The sequence below is a fragment of the Podarcis tiliguerta genome (assembly GCF_965153285.1).
Source record: "Podarcis tiliguerta genome assembly, chromosome: 11".
In the NCBI taxonomy this organism is placed as follows: domain Eukaryota; kingdom Metazoa; phylum Chordata; class Lepidosauria; order Squamata; family Lacertidae; genus Podarcis; species Podarcis tiliguerta.
In genome coordinates, this window is record NC_139544.1 from 36,334,370 (window position 1) to 36,359,410 (window position 25,041).

General features: G+C 42.6%; 1 protein-coding gene across 4 annotated transcripts in view; it reads left to right on the forward strand.

Annotated features, from left to right (window-relative positions):
* Window positions 1-5,506: 5,506 nt before the first annotated feature.
* Window positions 5,507-25,041, forward strand: part of JMY (junction mediating and regulatory protein, p53 cofactor) — a 45,383-nt gene continuing 25,848 nt past the window's right edge. For all 4 annotated transcript variants that reach the window (XR_014503050.1, XM_083403840.1, XM_083403842.1 and 1 more), the window contains exons 1-3: window positions 5,507-7,603; window positions 19,252-19,425; window positions 23,124-23,274. Coding sequence is in view for 3 of the 4 variants with exons in the window: in XM_083403840.1 (XP_083259966.1) it covers window positions 6,626-7,603; window positions 19,252-19,425; window positions 23,124-23,274 (1,303 nt within the window). In the remaining variant the exon portion in view is untranslated. The remainder of the gene's footprint in view (window positions 7,604-19,251; window positions 19,426-23,123; window positions 23,275-25,041) is intronic.

Below are 25,041 nucleotides of genomic sequence, written 5' to 3' on the forward strand. Positions count from 1 at the left end.
ATAATTCAGAGAGATGGTAAATTGAAGCTATGCAATTCATAATTACAATTTGGGGAACAATAAAGGAAGCATCACTCAGTTGATTTTAAATTTCACCAGATATGCAATGTTTGATGAGAAAATGTGTAAAATTAACGAGAGAAGTTTCAATTTTTAATTTTAATTTTAATTTTTATTTATGAGGATACAAAAATTTTATTACAAATAAGAAATGAAAAACAATAATATATACTAAAAGTGCCTGTATGTGCCCAAGTTACATTCCCCAAGAATGCTTCAAACAAATACTTCTGTTGACAAAGAGTTCCCTAAAGCCAAGCAATACTAAGTCACCAAACAGGAATGTATGACAACTGAGATATCATTTATATACTGCCTCATATGAAAAAGAATGCAAAAATTCTGACACACCTCTAGCAGCAAAGCGCTGGCAAAATAACTTGTCAAACCAGATAGAGATTGGGGGGAGAAAGGATGGCTTGGCTTTACTTCAGAGAAGCGCTTTAAGCTGATAACTATTTTAGGATCTAAAAATGCCAAAATGGAATAACATTTAAATATCTACTTTCCTGACACATATGTCATAGCATATCTAATCTGTAATTCCTCAGTTATACCAAGGTAGGATGAATCCTTGGTCCTTTTGTTTCACTAAACAAGGGCACAATGTTTCTATGAATATACAATATGCAAGCTTAAATAGGCCATCATTTATTCATAGTATATCATTAGCATATGCTCACCTGGAAACTAGGTTGAGAGGTGAGGTAAAAATTTATATTAAACAATACTGTTTGTTTTCTATGAATCAGTGTCTGCGTTAACAATAAGGAAGTTTTGCCTTAACAATAACATACCAGCCTGCTGTTAATTAGACACCATATTTCAACATAGTTGTTACTTCTCATAGAATCATAGGGTTGGGAGAGATCCTGGAGGTTCATGCAGCTCAACCTGCTACTCAGTGCAGGATCCAAAATGCAGGATGTAACTACAGCAGCCTTGACAGATGGCTGTCTAATCTAGCTTCTGTTTAAATATCACTGGCAGAGTAAGTCCACCACCCTTGAGGATGTCTGATCCATTGTTGAACTCCCCTTACCAAAGAAAGTTCCCCCTAATATTTAGCTGAAATACGCTTCTGTGCAGTTTGGACTCTTGGTTCTAGCCCTACCCTTGTAAACAACAGAGAACAAATATCTTCCATCTTCTTTAGCAAACCTATCGCCTCCCAAGTTGCAAGGGTTAGTGTTTTCCATTGTGACAGTGCTGGGAAGCAAAGTGACATGAAGATATCCATGTCAAAATCTGTCACCTCAGTTATAAGAACTATTGTTGAAGAATGGGAGACTGGGAGATTCATCTAAAAAGCAGTGCTGAAAGGGTAAAATATTATTTGCTTCTTTCTGGAAAGCTAATGGGGAAATGGCCTGGATGTTTTAGTTTAAAGAATACAGTTGTACCTCGGGTTACAGATGCTTCAGGTTACAGACTCCACTAACCCAGAAATAGTACCTTGGGTTAAGAACTTTGCTTAGGATGAGAACAGAAGTTGCATGGCGGCAGTGGGAGACCCCATTAACTAAAGTGGTACCTTAGGTTAAGAACAGTTTCAGGTTAAGAACGGACCTCCAGAACAAATTAAGTTCTTAACCCAAGGTACCACTGTACTAGAGTAGTAAACTTCAACCTTTTCAAAGTCAGGACCCACCTAGTGTTTTGAGACCCATTTATTACAATTTTTTACCATATGTTTGTATGGTGATAGTACTGCTGTTATGACCCACCTTGGATATAGGTTAGGGATAAGACCCAAACCCATGACAAGATAGTGGGTCCCAACCAGTGCTAGAGTAATGTTTTCATAGTTAACCTTGGTCAATCCTTTCTTTTATGAATGAGTTACGGTACATTTCCATTTTAAAATAAATGTACCCAGCAGCTATTACATAATACATATTGTGTGGTTTGTGGTGTTTCCCTCAGTTCCTGATTTACTGTTTGGAGGACCAGCTTCCAGTTGTGGTTACTTGCTAAATTACTTAATTTTGTTTCATTTTTGGAATAAGTCTTCTGTTCTAGTGAAATTATAGCATTAGTCCATAATCTAGAGTGTCCTGATGCAGTCTTTCCTATTTATTTTATAGGGCAAATATCTGTGCACACAACTGGACATGATTGTTGGAATGGGATACTTCTATTCTTGTAGGAAAGGGAAGTAGAGATTCATCGGCTAGTGAGGTTCTCCATCGTTTCATTAAAATATAACCTGGGTAAAAAGGTAAAGGATCCCTGGACAGTTGAGTCCAGTCAAAGGTGACTATGGGGTGAGTTGCTCATCTTGCTTCATGCCAAGGGAGTCAGCTTTTGTCCACAGACAGTTTTCCAGGACATGCTGGTATGCTTTTGAACTGCTAGGTTGGAAGAAGCTGGGACAGAACAACAGGAGCTTACCCTTTCGCACAGATTTCAACCTCTGACCTTCTGATTGGCATGCCCAAGAGGCTCAGTGGCTTAGGCCACAGCACCACCCGCGTCCCAGAATATAACCTGCTATTATATGATTCACAGTTGACAGGAGTATCCTTATTAAGCAAACTCACTATGTTTCTCCTTACCAATGTAATTCTCAGGACTAATTCTCATTTTCCCTTTTATATTTGCATAAGTGAATCTGGGAACAACCCTCAAAATAGCCTTTGGGTGTTTTGAAAAATTATATTTCCAAAAACACTTGGAAAGCACACCATGGCAGGGGCCATTAGTACCTGCTATGGTGCCCATGAAATGTCAATATCCCCTCAAAATCCTTCCCCCCCCCCTGCTCAGTTCCTGTTTGCACTGGTTCAGCTTCTCCCACATTAAACACCCCCCTCTGAAATATGCTCGTTGATGGAGTGCCTGATGGGGTGGCATGCCAATATCATTTTGTGTTTTTGTCTCTTTTTCTGCTCTTTTAAATATGGCAGCCATTACTCCTGTTCTCACAGCAGTCATTTTGTGTTATCCCACTGTAGCCATTTTTTAAATTTTTTTTTTTGCAATGACATATCCCCACAGAAGCCATTTTGTGACTGGCACTCATGGCACTTTTTCAAAATTCCAGGTGTGTCTCTAGGTCCAGAAAGGCTGGCAATCCCTGCACTAGGGCATAACCCATTGCTGTGTAAACACAGGATTACAATTGACTGCTGCTTTAACTGGAGATGGTCTTATAATCTTGTGATGTTTCAAGTACCAGAAAGCTTTTATCTTGTTGGGCAGATGAGTCTTCATATGGTGAACGCTGCTTAGGGCTTTTAAACTGCTGAGCGTGTTTTAATATCTGTTGAGCTGGTTTTTATATTGCTTGGTTTTATATGGTTGTTTTATTAGGGAAGTGGTAGTTTCATTGTTGTAAGATGCTCTGAATAATGCAAATACACGAGAAAGGAGAGATATAAATTAAGAAAGAAAGAAAGAAAGAAAGAAAGAAAGAAAGAAAGAAAGACTGTATGTGCTTCAGTTGCATAAGCTGCAGGGCGGTATCTGGGAGAGCTTTGTCAATACTTGCAACTAATAACACTATGCATTAGAGCCTGGACTGCTAAGTAGCCAAGGCATCTGCTTGGAACTCAGTATGCAGTCTGTTTGGAGCACAGGGTTATACACATGCTGATGACACACAGCTCTGTTTTTCTCTAACATCTGAACCAGGAGGTGTTGAGCAAGTCCTGAACCACTGCCTGAACTCAGTAATGGGCTGGATAAAAGCCAATAAACTGAAGCTGAAGTTTAGCAAAATGGAGTCCCTGTGGGTGAGTGACTGCCAGGTCTGGGAAAATGGTCTGTTGCCTGCTTTGGATGGGGTTTCACTCCCTCTGAAAGAACAGGTGCATAGCTTAGGGGAAATCCTTGTGGGGGGGGGGTACTACTCAGGTGTCTTCAATGTCTTTGAATGACTATTGCCAGCTTTGGCTGGCGTTCCAGCTACAATTGCTCCTGGACAGGGATTGATTGGATACTGTGGTGCATGCATTAGAAACTAGATTAATTAATAGACTTGATTATTGTAATACACTTTATTTGGGGTTGCCCTTGAATTTGGTCTGGAAGCTGCAGCTTGTAGGAGCATAGGAGGGGCAGGGGCCCTGGGTGCAAAATTCTTGGGGTACAAATTTTCAAAAGAAAAGGAAAGAAAGTAGTCATAATGAATCATTATAATAATTAGTAATTATATCTTTTAGGAGACATCTGTAGGCAGCACTGTATAGGGAAGCTTTTAAGGTTTAATGTTTTACTATATTTTTATATATGCTCAAAGCCATCCAGAGTGGCTGGGGCAACCCAGTCAGATGGGTGGGGTATAAATAATGTATCATCATCATCAATTAATTAATTAAATGCAAATTAGTGTGCCTTCCCCCTTGTACAGAAAATCTCCCAATGTTTGCATGGGCAGACTGAGGAGTGGATTTGGGCAAGAGCTGGTTGCTAGGGTGCCCTCTACATGGGCTTTAGAAATATACCTGCTCTCTGCCGCGCTCGGTGCTCACTGGGCACTATGCCTGCCACTCATGTACGTTGCCAAGCTATTGCCCATTTGTTCCATCTACTGCCAGGTGGTGGAGAGCATACTTGCCTTGCCCGGGCACTGGCAACCCATGCTACACCACTTACAGCTTGTGCAGAAAACTGCTGTGTGATTGTTCTCCAGGGCAACCTACTAGCAACATGCAACACGTGTGTTGAAAATATTGTATCGGCTGCCAATTTGCTAATGGGCTAGACTCAAGGCATTCAAGATTTCAATCCAAGGCTGCAGCTATGGGAGAAACAAGACCCTTTTCGGGTGTCCATGCTGTGAACTCCTCCATTTTAGGCTCAGGTTGTATACCTGTGTTAATAAACCATATACAGTGGTACCTCTGGTTACAAACTTAATTCGTTCTGGAGGTTTGCTCTTAACCTGAAACCGTTCTTAACCTGAGGTACCACTTTAGCTAATGAGGTGTCCTGCTGCCGCCACACTGCTGACGTGCGATTTCTGTTGTCATCCTGGGGAAAAGTTCTTAACCCGAGGTACTACTTCCAGTTAAGCAGAGTCTGTAACCGGAGGTGTTTGTAACCCGAGGTACCACTGTATCATAAAGACATCACAGTCTCTGCTGTACCTCATTCCAAAAAGCAGCACAAAGCTTGGGTAAGCACCTGGTGCCCCTGGAATCTTGCACCGCTTGGAGATTGGTGTGGTTGCTACAATATATTCCAGGATCAGAGACAGGCATTTTTGTGCTGGAAGTACAAAACAGCTTCTACAGACTAAACCAGCTCAAAATTAAGTCCTCCTGATTTCCAGGAGAATCAGAGATGTCCTTTCTGACCACCTGACCAGCAGCACATGAATGCCCATTTGTGTTGTTGCACACATCTCCTTCCCAAAGCGTTTGGATATTAACAAAGACTCATTTGAAATGAATAGATTTAATTTAGGAATATAGACATTTACAATGAATAAAATACCACCACCCTCCTCCGAATAACACACCCACCGCCAACATTCATACTAGCAAAAGCTGGCGTGTCCTCATGAGGCGCAAAGCGGTTGTGAGATGCAGCTGTCAGGAGAGCCTCCAGCAGCTGGGCTACCATATTTATCCGCACACACCAGGTCCACAATCGCCATTGCTTTTCCATAGGCACAAGGGCCGTGGCTAGGGGTATTGTTATGTTGGGAGGACGGTGAAGTTATTGTGCTTTTTCGGGTACGGTGCAAGTCCCTCAGCGAGGGAGGAGCAGGAGGCTAAGCTTGACGTGCGCTGCCTGCGTGGCTTGAATAATAGGAACATTGTTTGAGGGAGAGGGATAATGAAGGCGCTCCTGGCAGGCGGGAGAGGGAGAAACTGGAGAAAGGAGGCAATCTGGTCGGGCCGGAGACAACAGGAAGGGGGAGGGAAGGACTGTGCAAACGGCTCCGGCAGCGCCCCCCCCCCCGCTCCGTCGCCTCCCCATACCCAGGGCTGGCGTCGGAGAGGAGGAGTCGCCGTCTGCGCCGGGGCGCAGTGTATGTGTGTGTCGTGAGGGGGGGAGAAGAGAGTCCTGGAGGCGGGGCAAGAGCTGAGCATCCGGAACGCAGCTGCCGCCTCCTCCTCCTCGTCGTCGTTGTCGTCGCCGCCGCAGCGGCTTGTAAACAGATCCGGGGTCTCCACGTGACCGCCTCAAGTACCTGTGTGAGGGGACTGTATTGACTTGCCTCTCGTATTGTCTCCGGCAGGCAAGCAGCAGCAGCAGCAGCAGCAGCAAGAGGAGCCGCCGCCGCCGCCGCCGCCGCCGGGCTCATGACAACAAAGCCGAGCGGGAGAGCGCGAGGGGAGCGCGCGCCGCGGCGGCAGCAGCAGCAGCAGCAGCTGCAGTTGCTGACGACTCTCTGGCGCCTTCTTAGCCTATCCCCCTCGTCGTCCCTTCCCCTCGCATCCCACCCGGCCCCGCCAGTAGCGCATCCTTCCTTTCACGTTCCCTCCCTCCCTGCCCGCCGCTAAAATGGCTGAGGCTGCTGGGCAGTGACTTGAGCGCCCTCCCGGTTTGGTGGTCGTGAGGAAGCAAGGGAGCCGGGCGGCGGCGGGCAGCGGCTGCCCTCCCGGCCACCATGAGCACCTTCGCCTTGGAGGAGACCCTGGAGGCGGACTGGGTGGCCGTGAGGCCTCACGCCTTCCACGAACGGGAGAAGCACAAGTTCGTCTTCATCGTGGCCTGGAATGAGATCGAGGGCAAGTTCGCCATCACCTGCCACAACCGGACGGCGCAGAGGCAGCGCAGCGGCTCCAGGGAGATCCGCCGCGGGGGGAGCCCCGGCCTCGAGCACCAGCGAGCCGCCGCCTCTTCCTCCAAGGTGCCCGGGAGCCCCACCGTCCGCAGGAGCAGCCCGGCCTGGAGCAGCGCCGAGCCTGGCCAAGCCAGGAGCTCGCCGGTTTCTCCCGCCCGGGCCGAGCCGTTGCCTAGGAGCCCCGGCAGCCGAGTGGCGGAGGCACCGCCGCCGCAGAGGAGCCCGGCCCGGGCGCGGAGCAGCCCTGCCCGGAGGCCTCAGCCTGCTGCGAAGGCGCCGCTCAGCCCCGCGGCCTGCGCGGCCGAGGACATCGAGGTGCTGGAGCTGGGGAAAGACGAGCCTGCGGGAGGCGCCGCTTTCCTGCTGCCGTCCCCGCTCGCCGGGCCTGCGGTTGCCCCGCAGCCGCCTTCGGCGGCCGTCTCGGAGACCGAGGCGCCGTCGGGCGAGGAGTGCAGCTGGGCCGGCCTCTTCTCTTTCCAGGACCTGCGGGCCGTGCACCAGCAGCTGTGCTCGGTGAGCTCCGAGCTGGAGCCCTGCTTGCCGGTCCTTCCCGAGGAGCCGTCGGGCATGTGGACGGTCCTCTTCGGAGCTCCGGAGATGTCGGAGGAGGAGATGGACACTTTGTGCTGCCGGCTGCAGGTCTACCTGGGCCACTGCCTGGACACCTGCGGGTGGAAGATCCTCTCCCAGGTGCTCTTCACCGAAACGGACGACCCGGAGGAGTATTACGAGAGCCTGAGCGAGCTGCGGCAAAAGGGTTACGAGGAAGTGCTGCAGCGGGCCCGCAAGCGCATCCAGGAGGTGAGGAAGGTCCCCAGTGCTGATAAAATAGAAACCCCTTCAGCCCGATCCTGAACATGCTAAGTTCCCCTGAGTCCCATGCAACTTACTCTCAGTATAAGCTTTCTTTGGATTTCTGCCTCCAACACTGCTGCTGACTTGAATATATTTTCATGTAAAGTCTTTATTGGGGGAAATAAGACTTCGGAGAAGGGCAGAAAGATGCTAAAAGCTGAATCCAGTGCATTATCTATCTATCTATATCTATCTATCTATCTATCTATCTATATCTATATCTATATCTATACCCAGTCACATGTGCTTCCAAGTAAACTTCCAGAGGATCTGGCTTTCTGTATCTAAGGCCCTTTTTGTATCTTTCAAAAGCTGGTGTATTCTTATACAGTACTTACTGGTATCTTGACTTTTTAAGGAGGAGCCATATGTTTTTATTTTAACTGGCTGGGTCAGTGGGGTGGGTGGGTACTGGACTTGACCATGTTTACTCTGGTACTTGGATATGTTTGCCAGTTATTCTGCTAGCTAGACACTATTCCTAATACAAGGAAATGGATTGTAATAAAATCAGTCAGAACTAAATTGTCCTGTCAGATTTACATCTGAGATCAGCATCAGTGTGAGTCAATATCTTCTATTCACCTTGTGCATTTTTTATTTATAGTTGGTGGTGGATACATCAAACAATACTTCGTATTTTTTTAATTGGGCAAAAATTACATGCATAATTTTGCAACAGAATTTTTTATATATTTCCATTTAGGATGAAATCATATTATTAGTGAACTTAATGAGGAAGATAATTAGTGAATGATGTTTCCAACATTGTCAGTTTTGAAGCAGAGGACCAACATTTTGCCCACAGTATTTCGACTCTGAGTTTGATCTTTGTTATCCTATTGTGTGAATACCTCACGAGTCTGTCTAGTTGTGGTTTTCATGAAGATATATATTTACAGTATTTGGAATAAGAGGTTGGGTAAGGACCAAAAATAGTCTCACTCATTTCCCAAGTAACTAATTACTCTTGTTTGCCCAACTTGCTTGTCAAGTGAAACTTTGCAGCATGATGTGAAGGGCATGCTTGGCTTGAATTAAGTGTGATTCTAGAGCCATTGGCTTGGCTGCTTCAGAGTTCTGATGATTATATGCCTTTTATTGTATGGTGGCATTTGTAGGAAATGCTGGTTGTGGTTACTTTTAGAAAAGTGTGATTTGATTCATTTTTTTTTTTTAATAATCTGCATGGATTGAAGGCTGCTAACTTTAGTGAAAATCTGTTGTATTTGTAATTTAGTGTTAATTGGTGTTAATTGTTTCCAGGGTAATGAATAGTTGCTAGTTTATGTTAAAATTCAATGCCTTCTGTGTTTCCTCTTTCTTTTTTGGTTTTTAGGGTCATGTTCAGCTTCTCAAAACAGAGTTGCCACAGGTATATTCTTTTGGCATGAATATATGCAAAACTTCACTTCTGGCATTTTTTTTTAAAAAAAGGATGGTGGAAGACACCTGATTGCCTAAGTGCCTAAAAACTTTGATACTGAAAGCTAGGAAAGAGTAATTGTTACCACCCGTAGTAACAAGCAAGCGACTTCAGTAAAATTTCAGTTCCTCTACTGTAGTTCTGTGGGACAAATGCATTATGGAGACAGAGAAAATGTGAGGCAGATACATGAATAGGTGAGATGCTAAGAACCAAAGGCAAATGTGTGGAACTTTCCAAAATAATGTGAAGTAACCTGTAGTGTAAAAAAAAGGTAAAGGACCCCTGGACAGTTAAGTCCAGTCAAATGTGACTATGGGGTTGCAGCGCTCATCTCGCTTTCAGGCCAAGAGAGCCGATGTTTGTCCACAGACAGCTTTCCAGGTCATGTGGTCAGCATGACTAAACCGCTTCTGGTGGAACAGAACACCATGATGGGAACCAGAGCGCATGGAAACACTGTTTACCTTCCCGCTGCATCAGTACCTGTTTATCTACTTGCACGGGTGTGCTTTCGAACTGATAGGTTGGTAGGAGCTGGGACAGAGCAGTGTGGGGATTCGAACCGCCGACCTTCTTATCGGCAAGCCCAAGAGGCTCAGTGGTTTAGGCCACAGTGCCACCCACCACAACCTGTAGTGTAGATATGATCCAACTGGGTAGGATATTGTGTTTAATTGCAAGGCAGCTCTCTTGGTGACTCAATTAATTTAATCCAGTGAATATTAATCCATATCTGGTGTCAGTATCTCTGTTAGTGTATGTATGCTGTGTAAATTGACCCATCTTTAATTAAAATGTGCTTCATATTTAAGAAAGAAGATCATTTAGGTAGCTCTCTGTCCTTTGGCTCTCAGGTTTCTACTGTCTGTTACACGCTTGATAGTGGCTTTCTTTGAAACAAGAAGCTCATATCTCATTTGGCTAAGTTATTCCATGATAATGGAACAATAGATGACAGCCATTTAATATTAATGTGTAATTCTGATGCAGTGCTTTTCCATACTTCAGGATGAGACTCTGTTCTCTTCCTGAAATATGAACCTAACCAAGCTCACATATATTTTCTTCCACGTTACTTTTGCCACCTGCACTTTGAAAGTAGCTTTCAAGAGACTAGAGATGCAGATAGAGATACTGGATTCTGGCATTTGTGTGATTAAAAAGCTAGTAGAACTTTCAGGAAAATGTGGCCTTGGTTTCAAAGGGAAACTATAAAAGTTGACATTGTTCATAAAATGATATATTGTGAAGTGCCCTGTGATCTTTTGATGAAGAGCATTGTACAAATTTAATAAATAATAATGAAGATAATATTTTATTAGCATAAAACAAATGAAGAACATTACAGAAAACAAAGATATTCAAAAATGTGTGATGTTATTAGACGTATGCTAAAACTCGTTCTAACCGACAGATTCTACTGTATGTATGACTCAACTTGTTTGAACAAAATTCTTATTGTTTTAGAGTGCTAACACTGCCAGTCTTTTGTTCAGTTGGTTAATATATCATTTAGTTTAACTCTGCAACATTTAAAACTTGTTCTGATCAGTACTGTACTAGTTTTATTTGCTAAATTCTAAATCTTTCTAAATTATGCAATGCTTTTTAATGAGGCAGTGCATTAGAATCCAGGTTGGAAAGCTCAAAATTATAAACAAATAAAATATGAGAACTTCACCGTAAATGTTCTTCAAGGCATGAAAATAAAAGAATGGCTATGATTTGTGCTAAAAGGAAGTATAGTAATTTTTAAAAAGGCCAATCACACAAAGGGAGCGGAATTCTGGTCTATCTTCCCACACAGGAGATTTATGTTTAAAAAGAAAACATCATTTGCTTAAATTCTTCACTATGAAGTCAAACCACTGGAAAATCACAGTGCCCTCTGTGGCTGCAGAGACCGGTAACTCATAACTGCTGCCTCCCACATGGTTTTCGCTGTGTTCACAAGCACCGAAGTGACCTCTTTGGGGCACAAGCCTGGGCAGTGTGTATGGAGAGGTCTTTGGCTGCCCAGATGACAAGTCCTCCCTCTTGGCCTTGCTGATGTGGCCCAAAGGAAAGCACAGCAATACATTTGCCACCAGCTTTACTGCTGGAGTTGCTGGAAGGAGGCATACAAGGTGCCATCCAACTGTATTCTACTCCAGATTTGTGTAGGGTTTATTCCTTAGTCTTTTTTTTCTCCCGAAGATGTCGCACAAGGAATCAGTTGCAGATTTTTCGTTGGGGTTTACTCCCAAAGCCTTTGTCATGAATGCGCAAGGCAGCAGAGGTTTAGGATCAGAGTTTTCCTTCCCCTACCTTCCCAGGTTGACGAGCCCCATCTTCCCCTACTATACATGCCCAAGGGATCAAGATGGACAGCTCAGTAGCCAAGTGATTTCCTCTACCTGTGATTTTTACAGTGCAAGCCTATACATGTATACTCAGCAGTAAGTCCCATTGTTCTCAATAGGTATAAATTTGTATACAATTGTAGATCAAGGTGCTTTTAAAAAAAACTAGTAAATGTAACTCCAGGCTTTTCATCCTTATCTATCCTTCTGCAGCTTTAATCACAATGTAATAAGTAAGTGAGGAGCAGTCATTTTATTTTATATAACAACTGTAATGCTTTATCTTTATTAAAATACCTTATTAGAGGATCAATAATTTGAATGGGCATTAACGACTGCATTTGCACTTTAGAAAAGATAAAACTTCTGCTCAATTAAGCCCAGAGTAATCTAGAATCCGAATTGGTAAAGACTGTGGCATGTGTTGTGTGTGGGCAGTAGCCTTAAAATGCTTTGCTTACTTCTTATCTCCATCTGAAATGTTTTAAACTGAGCTTAGGTTGTAATAGTCTACTACTCCAACGTATCTGTCATAAATTCTCAGTTCTGTGTAAGTTAAAAGAGTAGTTTTTTCAGAAGCAATGAAACTTCCATGTGCATCATGTGGGGTGCTACCGTCATGTGATTCTCCATGCCCTCATATCATGTTACTAGTGGCTTTTGGTACAGATGTGGAGACTCTCAGTGCTATGATGTCATTCCACATATTGAGTACTTCAAAATGTTATCCAGAGCTCACTAATGGGGTTGGCATTTTTGGTGGCATCTCCATAGTTGTCATAACGTATGCACTATGGCTTAGATATCTTTCAAAATTAATGAAGGTTACCTCTTACCAGTTGTTTTGACATCTATATGGAATCACAGTATTCAAAAGGAGCAAACTGCTAATTACCACATAGAGAAAAATAATAGGGGGTGGTTATTCTTATTGTACTTTGCATGTGAGCTTCCCAGACACATTAGAATAGCTTCTGTTGGAAGATGTGTTAGGCTATGGGTGCCTAGATCTGATACAGCAAGCCTGTTCTCACAAAACATCTGTGTTGGGTTTAGAACGGTATACTTCTAAGAAGATGAAGAGATTTATTAATGTTGTTTAGTCGTTCAGTCGTGTCCGACTCTTTGTGACCCCATGGACCAGAGCACGCCAGGCACTCCTGTCTTCCACTGCCACCCGCAGTTTGGTCAGACTCATGTTTGTAGCTTCGAGAACACTGTCTAACCATCTCGTCCTCTGTCGTCACCTTCTCCTTGTGCCCTCCATCTTTCCCAGCATCAGGTCTTTTCCAGGGAGTCTTCTCTTCTCATGAGGTGGCCAAAGTATTGGAGCCTCAGCTTCAGGATCTGTCCTTCCAGTGAGCACTCAGGACTGATTTCCTTAAGAATGGATGCGTTTGATCTTCTTGCAGTCCATGGGACTCTCAAGAGTCTCCTCCAGCACCATAATTCAAAAGCGTCAATTCTTTGGCGATCAGCCTTCTTTATGGTCCAGCTCTCACTATTTATTAATAGCTGATGTAATAATAATAATAATAATAATAATAATTAATAATAATAATTTATTATTTATACCCCACCCATCTGGCTGGGTTTCTTTAGTTCTTGTACTTCGTCTCCTTTTAATCTAAATAATTCTCTTCCTATAAAGTGTTACTGCTTGGACGCTTTCCTGGGCCAAACCTATATTCTCTTTTAATAGTATTCCATAATTTTTCATTCCAATGATCATTGAGTTTTTCCAAGATGTCGTCTGCCGCTGCTGACACATGAGCCTAGATTTAGGCTCTGGCTTGTTACAACTGCTCCCATGACATGGAGAATCATCCTTCATGTGTGTGCGTGTCAGTGGTTATGGGCCTAGTGGCAGGTCCGTGCAGAGGAGCAGGGCAGCTAGATACACTTGCCTTGGGCCTCAGATGGCTAAGCTGGTCGGGGAACACCGCCAGCGACTGGCTGCTTTTTTGTTTGAGTTTATATCTTTATTCTAACTAGACTCCCGTCCTGGGCCTCAGACAAGTTCTGCACAGGCCTGCCTAGTGGTGGTAGTGAGGGTAGTGACTTTGGCCAGGAAATAGTATTCTAGGCTAGGGACTAATGTTGCTCACCCATTTTTACTCTAAAATTTCTTTAGTACAGTATGTATGGCTTTCCATTTCTAACAGCTGCATGTCTTCTTATAGATAAGTGACTTTATTTCTTTAAAGAAATAATGAACTGTCATTCAAACAAAACAAAATGCCCCAATATTATGTACAATTTCAGCCTTGGGCATCCTGACCCTATTAGCTGCTTCTTTTCCTTTTGTTGTTGACAACGTTGGCCATGTTTTTTAAAATACTAAGGTTTCTGACTGCAGCTTTTTCTTAATTGAGCATCCATAACACTAACTATGAACTCACAGAGGAGTGGCATTTTTAAAAATACAGTAAAAGAGTAATTCTTTGAGCTAGTAATCTTTTTGGGGATTTTCTTTTGCAAGCAGGGCTGTTGAAATCCATTTGTAAGTTTGGAATTGTAAACAGTAAGTTTTTGGATATGTGTTTTTGTGGGGAAATGTTTAAGAATGCCACCTAATATTTGTTACAAGATAAAAAATTGTGCTAAGTCAATGACTTTTTATCCAGGATGAAATGTACTCTAAAAAGTCGCATGTGTATCAGTCACCCTTGCAAGTTTTCTGTGCCTTGGACAGTGGCTGAACAGACAACAGCATATTAGGTTCAGTGTCACTCATGGCTCCAGCACCAGCTCTATGCTTAGAATCATAGAATCGTACCGTTGGAAAGGGACCATGAGGGTCATCTAATCCAACCCCATGCAGTCTTTTGCAACATGGAGCTTGAATCCGTGACCCTGAGGTTAAGCATGCTAGTAGGCTCTACCACCTGAGCTATCTCAGGAACGCCATTGGTAGGAACAACTTTGCCTGTTGGGCTCATTGAGCTTGCTAAGATATAGGAGGAATAACTGGAGGAGGAATAACTGGAACATCCTGGTCACTGTTGTTGGTCATGGTGTAGATCTCGTTTGGGACCTGCATAGAACAGGGTGTAAAATTCATCCTGTAGCTGTGGGGGAGATTGTGAAGAACAAAGGGAGAGACAGGGAGAATGAGCAATAGACCTCAGCCGGAGCTCATCATTCCTGAATCAAGATACTGAACGTGGGTGGGAGCAGAGGGCGTGGTGCCACCTGTATGTTTAGACAGCACTTATGCCTCAGGCTCCCCTCTCTCATGTGGGAAGGAGAGGAATGCTGTGTGTGTGTGTGTGTGTGTGTGTGTGTGTTTATCTACATATCTCTGTATCTACCGTGTATCCATCCCTTGGGGGTTGCAGTGGAATCCAGAACATGCATGCAGTTGTTCCTTTAAAGCCAAACTGCTGATGAGTATTTGGCCAGCAGTGGTGACAGTTGGGGACAGAGTGCCTGGCCTTTGCCAACTGGGAGCTTAACTGTATGGGAATAAGTGCCTCTCCTCTTGAAAGACCCTGCTTCCTGCTGTTGATAATAGGGAACAGCATTAGAGCAGTACATTTCAGACAAGATTTGATATTCATATACAGTGTTACCTCAGGTTACAGACGCTTCAGGTTACAGACTCCGCTAACCCAGAAACAGTACCTCATGTTAACAACTTTGCTTCAGGATGAGAACAGAAATCGTGCGGTGGCAGTAGGAGGCCCCATTAGCTAAAGTGGTGCTTCAGGTTAAGAACAGTTTCAGGTTAAGAATGGACCTCCTGAACGAATTAAGTTCTTAACCCAAGGTACCACTGTATGGCAAAAGGGGTAGGTAGAAGACAAGGGAGAGGATTCTGAAGTTATACTTCTGCTTAGCCTGGCAGTCCTAGTTGTGGAGTGGGGTGTTGGCTGTTTGTGTCGAGAGAGTCCTGAGGCAGGAGTCCTTCTCAAGGTTCTAGGTAGAGAAGTGTTAATAATGTCCCAGAATATTCTGAGGACAGTTTTGTGCAAAGTTCTCCTTTGCAGCTCTAAATAAACAGGGACAGAGAGTTGTACTCCGTGTCATATGTCTTATTTGAATTATGGTCTTCCTGTTGGAGGTTTGGTGTGCTGTGATTTGGTGCTAACATTATATCCCATGTTTGGTGGTCCTCAATATAGTGGGGATTTTTAATACCCCCCTCATTGGAAATCAAAGGGAGGAAAATTTCTTGCATCATATCCAGCTGTGCTGTCAGAAGTGAGATAGCTCTGATCTGGAGGGTTACAGGGTATGGTTTAAGTGTGTACATCCCTTGCTTTATTTTGTGATGCAAGTTTGTGACCTCACAGTTTTAGTTACCATATACAGTAGTACCTTGGTTTACGAACTTAATCTTTTCCGGAAGTCTGTTCTTAAACCAAAGCGTTCTTAAACCAAAGTTTGCTTGCCCATAGCAGCAGGGGACTCAATTTACAAATGGAACACACTCAACAGCAAGCAGAACATGTTTTGCTTCCAAGGCAAAGTTCACAAACCAAAACACCTATTTCCAGGTTTGCAGTGTTCTTAATCTAAGTTGTTCATAAACTAAGCTGTTCTTCAACCAAGGTACCACTGTATGTCTACTTTTTGCTACTGGTGAAAAATAATTGATATTTACAAATAGTAATATAATAGAGTATTGGAGAGCATAGTATAATCTACATTCTGTCTACCTAGGCAAGGTAGTCAAATCAAGTAGTGAATATTTTAACAGTGGGTAATAAGTAGGGTTGGAACGTATATCCAGGTAAAAATGGTGTGGCCTCAGATATGTCTCTGTTCCTCTGCCTTGATTTTTGTGAGGGTAGAAAGCCACTCTTAAGTTCCATGGAGGGATGGATGATGGATGGGATAAAAAGTAATGAATAATGTCTCAGGAGTGTTGCTGCCATGTGGGTCAGACAGATGTCATATTAAACAAAATGTGTGCTGGTCTGACAAATTTGCCTTGCATATTTTAGAGAAGTTCTTTATGCCTCAAGGCCATAACTTGCTGGTGTAACAATTTACTTTATTCAGTGGGTACAACTGTGGAGGGTTTGTGTACACAGCACACTTTTGCCTAATTCCCACTCCCTTGTCCCAATTCCCCTCTACCTCTACACCACATTGCAAGCTGTTTATAAACTCTACTTAATTTCACAAGTAGTATGTCATAAGATGCTGAGTACTTCTGCTTCGGGGAGGAGCCAAAAGACAAAAGCCCTGCTGTGTGAGCAGAGCTAGCCAGGCAGTTCTGTCAGTCAAAGCTTTAGTTTTATTGAGATTTCTTTGAAGAATATAAAAGAAATATTGTGCAAATAATAAATGCAAGTATCTTCTTGCATCTTTTATCTTGGAATATATATTCTAATTCCATCAGATGCTTATCTTGGCATCATTTAGCTTAATGACTGTCCAGAAAAGATTTCCACTGTAAGCATTTATGAAGGTTCTTTAAGTTCTGCATATTGATTACATATTGTAAAACCATTAAAAAGCAGCCAGGGGCATGGACATTGTTTCCCCCTTATACCTACACTTTCCACTTTACTTTTAAATAAGTAACATCAAGGCATAGCCTTATAGAGTTTTTATACTTCTATTGGTAGATAAAACAGCATGAGAAGTTGTATTCCAGTTTTGTCTTGATATGAACTATGCATTTCTTAGTATGGGCAGTTAAACTCTCTGATCAGCTGTTTCCTGTTCAGGGTTTTAGAATATGGTTTGCGCTATTCATTGTAGTTTGAGTCACTTGATTAAAAGATAAGAACAAGGATATGGAGGAACAAAGATAAAGAGCTCTTGTCCTTTGACTGAGCAGGATTTTGGGCATACTTTGCATTCAAGGACCTAACACTTCAGGTTTTGGTACCATGAGATGGGGGTAAGCGGTACAGTATATACTTGCTTACATAGTGTTGGAGAATATCTGCTGTAGTACATCTCCTGATTGAGAGGCCTTGGATGCAGAGTCTACTGAGCTGGGTAGACCTGGCCTCTGAAAAACTGGGGCTGCATACATTTAAAGCCTTCTGCCCCCACAAAAAGAAATCCTGGTAGCTGTAATATACCACTAACAGTTCACAGAACTACAGTTCCTGGGATTCTTGGGAAGTTGGGAAATGTGCTTTCAATGTGCTTTCAATTTTCTTCCTGATTCTAATCTAAAAGTATGATCCACCTCTTCATGAGCACAGCTGCAGGTGCACAAAAAGGTCAGCATGGGACTCAGTGGAACCCAGTTCCCTGCTTCTTCCCCTCACCCACATTGCAATCTGCCAAGCCATTACTGGGAATGGGAGGCTTCTGTCCGCCTCCCACAGCTCCTTGCCTGGTACAAATTACTCATGTTTAGTGTACTTCGTGTGGCAAATCTGTCTGCACCCACAAGGTGATGGGAGTGCGAACAGCGCACTCTGTTAAGATTTGTGGCAGTCCCTCTGTGCATGGGCAGCTGTACCTTCTTGGGAGTAGATCGTGCTATGTATTTTTATATTTTACTACTTGTTTAACAGTGAGATATTTCAATGTCTTAAATATTTACAGACAAACTATGCATCTTCAAGCTCTGGACAGTTTAGAAAAACAAATTGGCTTTCTTAGTTTCTACTTATCAAACTAGGTTTCCTACTTTAGGAAGATTTCATCATAAAATTGTAGAGAACAAAGAAATGATGCGGAACAGATATTATATACACTACTTCTACATAAAATTAGTTTGCAGAGGTTTGCAGGATGGATTATTATTATTATTACAGAAAGAACAAAAAACTTAGTGCAATGTAGAAATGGTATAAAAGGTAAAGGGACCCCTGACCATTAGGTCCAGTCATGGCCGACTCTGGGGTTGTGGCGTTCATCTTGCTTTATTGGCCGAGGGAGCCGGGGTACAGCTTCCAGGTCATGTGGCCAGCATGACTAAGCCGCTTCTGGCGAACCAGAGCAGCGCACGGAAACGCCGTTTACCTTCCTGCCGGAGCAGTACCTATTTATCTACTTGCACTTCATGCTTTTGAACTGCTAAGTTGGCAGGAGCAGGGACTGAGCAACCCATGTCCCTAATGGTATGTCTTTTGCTAAATGACAAAAAAAATCTTAAAGATAGAATTGTAAGTAATATACGGGCATAACAGTCCAACCAAAGGAAGCCAGTGTAATTTACACTGGGGTAAATTATACTGGTGTAACTTACCCCTATTTCAAAAGCCATTTAGGAGTGAAGCTACTGCTGGCTGAGCCAGCCCAAGCCTGGCAGAGGGGAACAAAGCCTTTAAAGTAGAATATGACTTACTCTACCCTTTTTGCCATTGTAACTTCCACTGGATTGCTAGGCCACATGACTGAGTGGAAAGTGTTTGGAATAGGAGTAAGTCTCCCCTTGTGCCACCAGACCCCTTTTAGGGGGCTTATGCCAGCTTATTTTTTGACTTGGACAAGATGAGGGACTTCAGATGCTGTAGCCCAGACTGAGCCACCAGAGATTTCCTTGTTTCAGACTCCTCTCATTTTGTCAGACCATGATTTCGAATGCCTCCCTAACGCTGTGTACTTCCTACATGCTTGACATAAAATTGGAGATCAAATATTTTAGGTTGCAATCCTAACCACACTTATCTAGCCTCATTGAATTCAGTCTGGCTTACTTTTAAGTTGGATTGCCCTGTTAACCCTTTTTTAGTTTTATAACTTTATGCAAAAGAGAGAGAGTAGGATTAAGTGATACTGGTGCTATTCACCGAGGTTATCAGAATACAAAACTTGAAAATGTTAGTCGTCATATCTGGTTGCATTTTGATAGCAGGAAAATGTGTTTATGCTTTGATGTATTATTATTTCTCCTTACTTAGCTCCTAGAGAAACACAAGAATACCGAAAGCATGGTAGAGCTGCTTGAACTATATCAAATGGAAGATGAAGCATATAGCATTCTTGCTGAAGCAACTACAGAACTTTATCAGTACTTACTGCAGCCATTCCGAGATATGAGGGAGCTTGCAATGCTCAGAAGACAGCAGATAAAGGTACACATTAACATAAATCTTATAATTTAAATTTATTTATTTTGAAAAATAACAAAGAAGATAAAATGAATATAAATCTTAAAAGGTGTTACATGTGTTTATGCATAATCTGTTTTTGTCTTTTAGAAATTTTGGTCATTTTCAAATCACCTTGTGATGGTTCTGTTTGAAATTCTTGAAAGTTTGAGTTCTGTATTTACTTGCATGTTCTGCCTGTCTTATCTATCTGATCTATAATTAGGGCATGTATCTGGAGAGTTTGGAATTTTTATTTGGAATTCCATATTTTTATTGCTCTTATTGATTGATCTAAATTCTGTGCTGCTTTCTTGTTAAAATATCCAGAGTGACTTAGAATAAAAATGGGCCCAGTTAAAACAATAAAAACAGTACAGGTAGCAGCAGCCATATGCAGCAGAATAGAGATCTAGTAAAAGTCACGTGAACATCTGAAAATGGCAGAACCACAGGCCAGAGACTAGAAGTCTTGAAAAACAAAAAGCCACTGACCTGCTGTGTATAAAAATAGTTGTGTTTGGGTGCCAAATCAGAATGGGTCCAGATAGTTAATGGTGCTCATAAAAGCTAAAATTGATCCTCTACCACAGAGCTTTCCAAATTTTTCATGTCGATGACACACTTTTTAGACATGCATCATTTCATGACACATTAATTCAGTTTTACTAGCAAACCAGAGGTTAAACAAACCCCTTTCCAGTCCCGGAGGAGTGCGGGAAGCGGTCGCGTGACACACCTACATACTGCAGCCGACACACTAATGTGTTCCAACACAGTTTCAAAAGCTCTGCTCTACCACCTGTAGAATCCCCAAATATCCCCCAAAGGGAAAACTTGTGACTGGCTAATAGTTGTTGATATTTATAGTTGTTACAATGTTGTTGTTGTTTAGTTGTTTAGTCGTGTCCGACTCTTCGTGACCCCATGGACCAGAGCACTCCAGGACCAGAGCACGCCATTGTTGTTACAATAATCTCCATCAAAGGAGGGCTTCTAATGTTAATAGAGTTGATCTGATGACTGCCTCCTACAAGGTGTCTGGGACCACTCTTCTTATAATGAAGCATTAACCACCTGAGGTGTTACTGAAGTGCTTTGTCCTACTGTTATTCTGAGTGTACCCGAACCCCTTGACACAAGAAGCTTCATGCTGTAGGTGACTGTTTAGAGCAAAGACTTATGCAAGGCAGGGCAAGGGACTGAACAGTGAAGTACCCCACCCCTTTCTAATTTGAGGTATGTTTACCCTCATTGCCTCAGATAAGAGAACTCTTGATATATGCAAATGTTTCACTCTGTACCTGTCTGCATTTGCATACAGCCACTACAGGCAAACGCCTCTAAGGACATAAGAACAGGATCAGGCCATTGGCCCATCTCATACAGCATCCTGTTCTCACAGTGGTCAACTAGATGCCTATGGAAAGCCCACAAGCAGGGTCTGAGTGTTGATTCCGCTTCAGCAGAGCCTGTTGTTTGTCCTTCAATATGCTTGGTTATTTTATCTTTCAAAAAGTTTGCCTGCGACAGATGAAACACACCTCTAGCTCTACCTTTTCAACTATGGGTTTTGAGTCTTTAGCACAGGGATAGCCAATGTAGTGCTATCCAAATGTTGGACTCAACTCCCATCATTCCTAATTGCTGGTCACGCTGACTGTGGCTAATGGGGGTAATAGTCCAACAACATCTGGAGGGAGGAAGGGAAAGGAGAATGTTAGCTGCTTTGAGACTCCTTCGGGTAGTGATAAAGCGGGATATCAAATCCAAACTCCTCCTCCTCTTCTTCTTTAGTAGCTAATCACCTGCATCAGAGGTTTTCAACCTTTTTGAGTCTACGGCTCCCTTGACCAGCTACATTCTTTCTGCGGCACCCCTGTGGGACTCAGGAACCCAGTTATGTCACCCCTTGCTTGCAGAACTGGCAGCTTCTCACCCTTTTTTGAACACCCTCCCATTTGGAGTGTTTCCTCAGCCTCCTCTCCTCTCCTTGGCCGTCCTCTGAGCCACTGCAGCTGCCACCCCGGTCTTTGAGCCTCCCCCCCCCCCCGCCCCAAAGAGAGGTGCCTCCTCACATTGCCCCACAGGGGCCTGGCTAGCACCCTCTGGCCAGCCCCAGGGGCATCATTTCCCTAGGGAGCTTGTAGCCAGGGCTGCTGCAATAAACAGTCGTGCAAGCCTTTGGGAGGCAGAGACGCAGGAGGGCATCAGAAGAGGGGGAGAAGGAAAGAGGGTCAGAGGCTGGTGCTGCCCGTGGCACCCCTGACTATCATTCAGGGCACTGGCCTACATGTTTCAAAGTACCGGTATTTTCCCGCAGAAGCCTCTTTCTTTGAACAAAGGTTGGAATCATGTAGGAGACACCAGAGTCCATTTTAGAAGTTTGATTTAAATTTTAATAGTCATGCAAGCACATTTCATATAGAAAATCCTGAAACAATACTAATATCTTTAAAAGACAGTTCCGTGGATGTACTTTGTGAACCAGCCAATCACATTTTCCATAGCGCAAATTCATAGAATCATAGAATCATAGAGTTGGAAGAGACCACAAGGGCCATCGAGTCCAACCCCCTGCCAAGCAGGAAACACCATCAGAGCACTCCTGACATATGGTTGTCAAGCCTCTGCTTAAAGACCTCCAAAGAAGGAGACTCCACCACACTCCTTGGCAGCAAATTCCACTGTCGAACAGCTCTTACTGTCAGGAAGTTATTACCTACCAGTGTAATAAAACCTTTGTTAAAGCAAAGATAAGTTGATGTTTCATTTTGCTCTTGTCCTTTGTACAAGGAATAGTTAAAAATTTAGGCACTCTAACATTTCTGTAGTGTTCTAAGGATAGGGAACACAGGGTATAATTGTGTTTAATGAGTAAGATTGCTTTCCTAATACGCCTTTTTATAAATCTCTTCAAACCAAATCAGTTAGATCATTTAAGGGGTAGAGATTGGGATATATGCCAAAATATGCTTTTAATATATGAATGGCATGTTATCCATAGTAACATGCTAATCATTTTCATTTGTGAGGAAAAACAGCCCAAGTTAAGCATGCTCTCCCCACAGAAAAGTGATATATTATAGTTGCAGACCCCTGCAAAAGCTTTTCATTAGAAGTAGAGTGGGATTTGTGCGCAACTGCTCATGTGATACTTGATTTGCAGAGTGCCTCTCAGTACAAATTATGTCTTGGAAATTTCTCCTTCCAGACAGTAGCATTCTGTGGGAGCTTTGATTGCTTGTGAATTCTCAGCAAGAAGCTGTATTGTTCACCTTTCCAAACCTTTATCTAAAGGATGGCTCTCATCCTTTTACCTGAGTCCTTCCATTGGTAGACAACAGATGTCCGAATAAATGCGTGTGCTGTGACTGAGCTTGTCACTTCAAAAAGTCCCTTTCTCATGCTTGGATCCGATGCAAATTTATGAAGATTTACCCATGCTGTAATGCTTACTCAGATTAGTAGCTAAGAGCAAATAATTTGGGAAACATTTGCTCGTGAGATTTATCTCCCTAAGTTATTTCTAAGCAGTTCCGGAAAGCACATGATCATTCATCTGTCCTTCCCAGTTAAATTATTTCATCTATATCATAATTGTTAAACAGTTTAACTTTTTGAAGTTTTCTGTGTAGCTTTTAAGCTTTGATGGTGGATATAATGTACTGATCTATTTTCAGATATCCATAGAGAATGATTACCTGGGACCTAGAAGAATTGAGAGTCTACAAAAAGAAGATGCAGACTGGCAGCGGAAGGCCCACATGGCTGTGCTTTCTATTCAAGACCTCACTGTTAAATATTTTGAAATAACAGCAAAAGCACAGAAAGGTAATGGAGTTTTACTACTTCATGTTTTCCAGTAAAGGCCTTTTAAGAACTAGGAAGTCTTACTTACATGATCCAAGGTCTTATAGCTGCACCTTCTTACTTTGTCTCAAATCACTGTCATTGCTTTTTTATGAATTGCTAGTAGAGATGGACAAATAAGACTTCATCTGGTTTGTGTCACTTTTCACGTGTATTCATCTGTAGATTAAACCTGCCCTTCCATGTGGATTATAAAAATCAGTACAGGTTTAGCACATTCTTTTCATTAAGTACTTACAATTTGAAGTCTAACGTTACATTATTATTATTATTATTATTATTATTATTATTATTATTATTAATTATTTATTATTAACCCGCATACTAGCTGTCTGGGATGGCCAGAAAAAAATGCATTAAAATGGGTCCAGTGTTGCCCATGCTAGCAATGGAACATGATTTTGTTTAAGGAAAGGAGGAGAGAGAGTGAGAGAGATGGTATTGTACCCAGGGAGGCAGCCATATTTTTTCCTTGCATTGTAACAGAGGATCTCCCAGGAACATTGTATGGAAAAAGATGGCGGGCTGCCTCCATGGAGACAGTCATGCTGCTTTTGTGCAAAGTCCATTGTATAATATGGAGAATGTGGATTGATGCAATGGTTCTTGGCTCTTGAAGCTTAATCATTTTGGAAAAGTGAGAATCTTACAGTTTCCTTCCTTCCTCAGACTCTTCAAAAACATTTACACAATAGTTCATAGCAGTAGGGAAAGGGGCTGGCATAGGCTTTAATTGAGTCATTTCCTTCCTTCTCACCCCCTCCCTCCTAGGATAGTATTTCTATGCCTTATAGTGTACTAGCCACTTCTCAGATTGGAAGGCCCTGATATTCATTTATGCATCCTTCTGTCCGATTCTTTCTTGTGTTCATAGCCTCCATGTTACTCAACTCTTTCTCAGGCTTGAGGTATTGAGATTTCACACTAAATTTGGAGAGATCGCTTATATTTTTAAAAACCATTCTTGGTTTGTGATTTGATTTGTAAACTGAGTACTTGTATGTTCGGACTGAAAATGATATTGATGTTGAAAGATCTTGACATTACTGCTGCTATAGGCTGCTAACAAAGTGAAAAGGGATTTTGTAAACTTCTAACATATACATTAGCCTGTTCTTGCTAATTAATGTTCCTGTGAATTAAATAATTAATTTTTCTTGTGAATCAATTAACTTGTAGGATGATGCAGTATAAGAAGCAATGTAATATCTCATTCACAAGTAAAACCTTTGTGAAATGTATCCTTGTTCTCAGGATCTGTCAGTAAACAGCAAAATAGGTTATCTGAAAATACTTATTCAAAATTTGATAGACACGTAAAACATTGTGACATTTCAGTCCTCCATCTTGATTCAAAATGGCATCCAAATGGTGACAAAGTTTGCTGGCCTCAGGAGCTCTCGTGCCGTGTTTGGCGATGTCATGTTGAGATGCGTCTGAACCTATACTAAAAGAGTTCACCCAAATTCATGTTTTGGTCCACCATCTTGATTCAGAATGGCGTCTGGCATCCATTGACAAAGAGTGCCACCCTCACCTAGGAAACTCTTGTGCCAAGGTGTCTGAATGTATAGAGAACAAATGGACAGACAACAAACCACTTTCCAAAATATATAGTAGCTTTTGGATATACCATACCTTTTATTTAGGGGGCAGTAAATTAGTTTATGTCCATACCTGCCCAACCTTAGTCCCTGTAGTTCTCTGTCTGATCCTGTGTAGGATTAT